Source organism: Mandrillus leucophaeus, unplaced genomic scaffold (assembly GCF_000951045.1).
Source record: "Mandrillus leucophaeus isolate KB7577 unplaced genomic scaffold, Mleu.le_1.0 Scaffold43, whole genome shotgun sequence".
NCBI classification, from domain to species: domain Eukaryota; kingdom Metazoa; phylum Chordata; class Mammalia; order Primates; family Cercopithecidae; genus Mandrillus; species Mandrillus leucophaeus.
The window spans coordinates 4,230,587-4,232,928 of NW_012104587.1; the positions used below are offsets into that span (position 1 = coordinate 4,230,587).

General features: G+C 55.0%; 1 protein-coding gene across 1 annotated transcript in view; it reads left to right on the forward strand.

The window, feature by feature from the left end:
• SLC22A20 (solute carrier family 22, member 20) overlaps positions 1-2,342 on the forward strand; it is a 26,928-nt gene that overhangs the window by 22,239 nt on the left and 2,347 nt on the right. Inside the window, exons 8-9 of the mRNA XM_011993554.1 lie at positions 530-638; positions 795-998. Coding sequence (XP_011848944.1) covers positions 530-638; positions 795-998 — 313 coding nt within the window. The remainder of the gene's footprint in view (positions 1-529; positions 639-794; positions 999-2,342) is intronic.

The window sequence follows — 2,342 nt, forward strand, 5'->3', positions numbered from 1 at the left end:
CCACCACGCCCAGCTAATTTTTTGTATTTTTAGTAGAGACGGAGTTTCACCGTGTTAGCCAGGATGGTCTCGATCTCCTGACCTCGTGATCTACCCGTCTCGTCCTCCCAGAGTGCTGGGATTACAGGCGTGAGCCACTGCGCCTGGCCAATCTTCCTCATTTTACCGATGAGGACAGGGAGATGCAAAGGGGGTAAGAAACAGTGACTAAGGTCAGCCAGCGGGGTGAGAGCTGCGATTTGAATCCAGGCCTGACTCTAAAGCACCTGCCTACCCAGCAGGACTTGGCAGCAGATGCAAATAAGGGAGCAAGGAGGCAGAAGTCAGAGAAGGGCAGTTGGGGGGCTCCTGCATCCCAGAAACAGTTGGGAAGGGGAGATGGTGGAAATCCTGGTTCTTCTCTGGGTTCTGAGTGGGCTCTGCCTCTTCCCCCGGGCCTATCCCCTCCTGAGGCTCCGCCCCTCTCCACTGCACCCTGGGCCTCCCCCTCCTCCCTCCCTCCTCAGCTCCACCCCACTCCCCTGTCTAGGCATGCAGATCCTGCGCACGGCCCAGGCAGCGCTGGGCAAAGGCTGCCTGGCCAGCTCCTTCATCTGCGTGTACCTGTTTACAGGCGAACTGTACCCCACAGAGATCAGGTGGGTGCATGGGGGGAGACGCTGCAGGTTGAGACCTGCTGGGCTCACTGAGGCAGGATCCCCGGTCCCTCCTGTCCGCTGACACTCAGGGCACGGCTCTCTTGGGCCCCTAGGGGTGCAGGTCGCTGCACTGACCCATCCACACACCTCCCACAGGCAGATGGGGATGGGCTTCGCCTCGGTCTACGCCCGCCTCGGGGGCCTGGCGGCACCCCTGGTTACCAGACTTGGGGAGTACAGCACCATCCTGCCGCCTGTGAGCTTCGGGGCCACCGCAGTCCTGGCTGGGCTGGCTGTCTGCTTCCTGACCGAGACCCGCAACGCACCCCTGGTAGAGACGATCGCAGCGATGGAGAGGTGGTGAGGGGCCTCCAGCACCAACAGGTCGAAAGTTACAGGAAATAACTGGGGGGCAAATGGGGTGCTCTCCTCACTCCTGCGCATCGGAAACATCCTGGCTGGATGCACCAGAGCTGTGAGATGCCTCCCCCACCTCTATCTACAATGGCTTAGCTTTCCCCAAGAACGGACCCGATCATGAAGGTTTTAAAAAGAATAAACTGTGAACCATGAAACACGTGGGTTGGAAGTGAGAACTGGCAGAGAAGTGGGGAGAGGACAGCAGGGGAAACTGAAGCAAACACAGGCCCCCGTGGTTGCTGTGCAGGCTTCAAATTTGGTTCTGGGCTTCCTCCCAACAGAAAGGGAGACCCCATTCACGACTACTCTTGGAGAGGAAAACGAATACCAGCCCCTCAGGAGAGTGAAGCTTTCCACTTTCCTCAGCATTTAGCACTAGGAGAGGTTTCTCTTCTCTTCTTGGCCTTTTTTTTTTTTTTGAGATCATCTTGGCTTCAAGTGTGGGTCTCATTAGAAAAGTCACTAAGGTAACAGCAATGCCCTGGACAATGTTTCTAAAGCAAACGCAAGAGGGGATTTGATCTGGCTGCTGCTTGCAGCATTTCTTAGCAACAGTGGGCTCAGGGAAGACCTTTAGGTTGCGGGAATGGTGACAGGGACAGTAGCAGGGCCCGTGTGTAACCCTCTCTGAAGGTCGGCTTGATCCCAAAGGTGGACCCATCTGTACCCAGTGGCCTGTATAGGTGCTGTGTTTGCAACCCTGAAATGACTCCCATCAACACCCCATCTCTAACCTGAGCCATGGGCCAAGGTTGCACTGTAAGAAATCAAGGATATATTCTTTGGCAAGTCCTATCATTTCTTTTCTTCTTTTTTTTTTTTTTTTTTTTTTTTTGAGATGGAGTTTCACTCCGTCGCCCAGGCTGGAGTGTGGTGGCATGATCGCGACTCACTGCAACCTCTGCCTCCCAGGTTCAAGTGATTGTCCTGCCTCAGCCTCCCGAGTAGCTGGGATTACAGGCGTGCACGCTTGCGCCTGGCTAATTTTTGTATTTTTAGTGGAGATGGAGTTTCACCATCTTGGCCAGGCTGGTCTTGAACTCCTGACCTCATGATCCACCCACCTCGGCCTCCCAAAGTGCTGGGATTACAGGCATGAGCCATTGCGCCCAGCCCAAGTCCTATCATTTCTGCCTCCAGAATAGACTTAAATCTGTCATTCTCTCTCCAGCCCTGTGTCCATGGCCCTACATCAAGCCACCATGTATTGTCTCTTGTCTGGACAACTATGAGAGCCTCATATCCTCCCCTGTCCCTGTCCACTTTATTCCCTGCAGGCCAAGC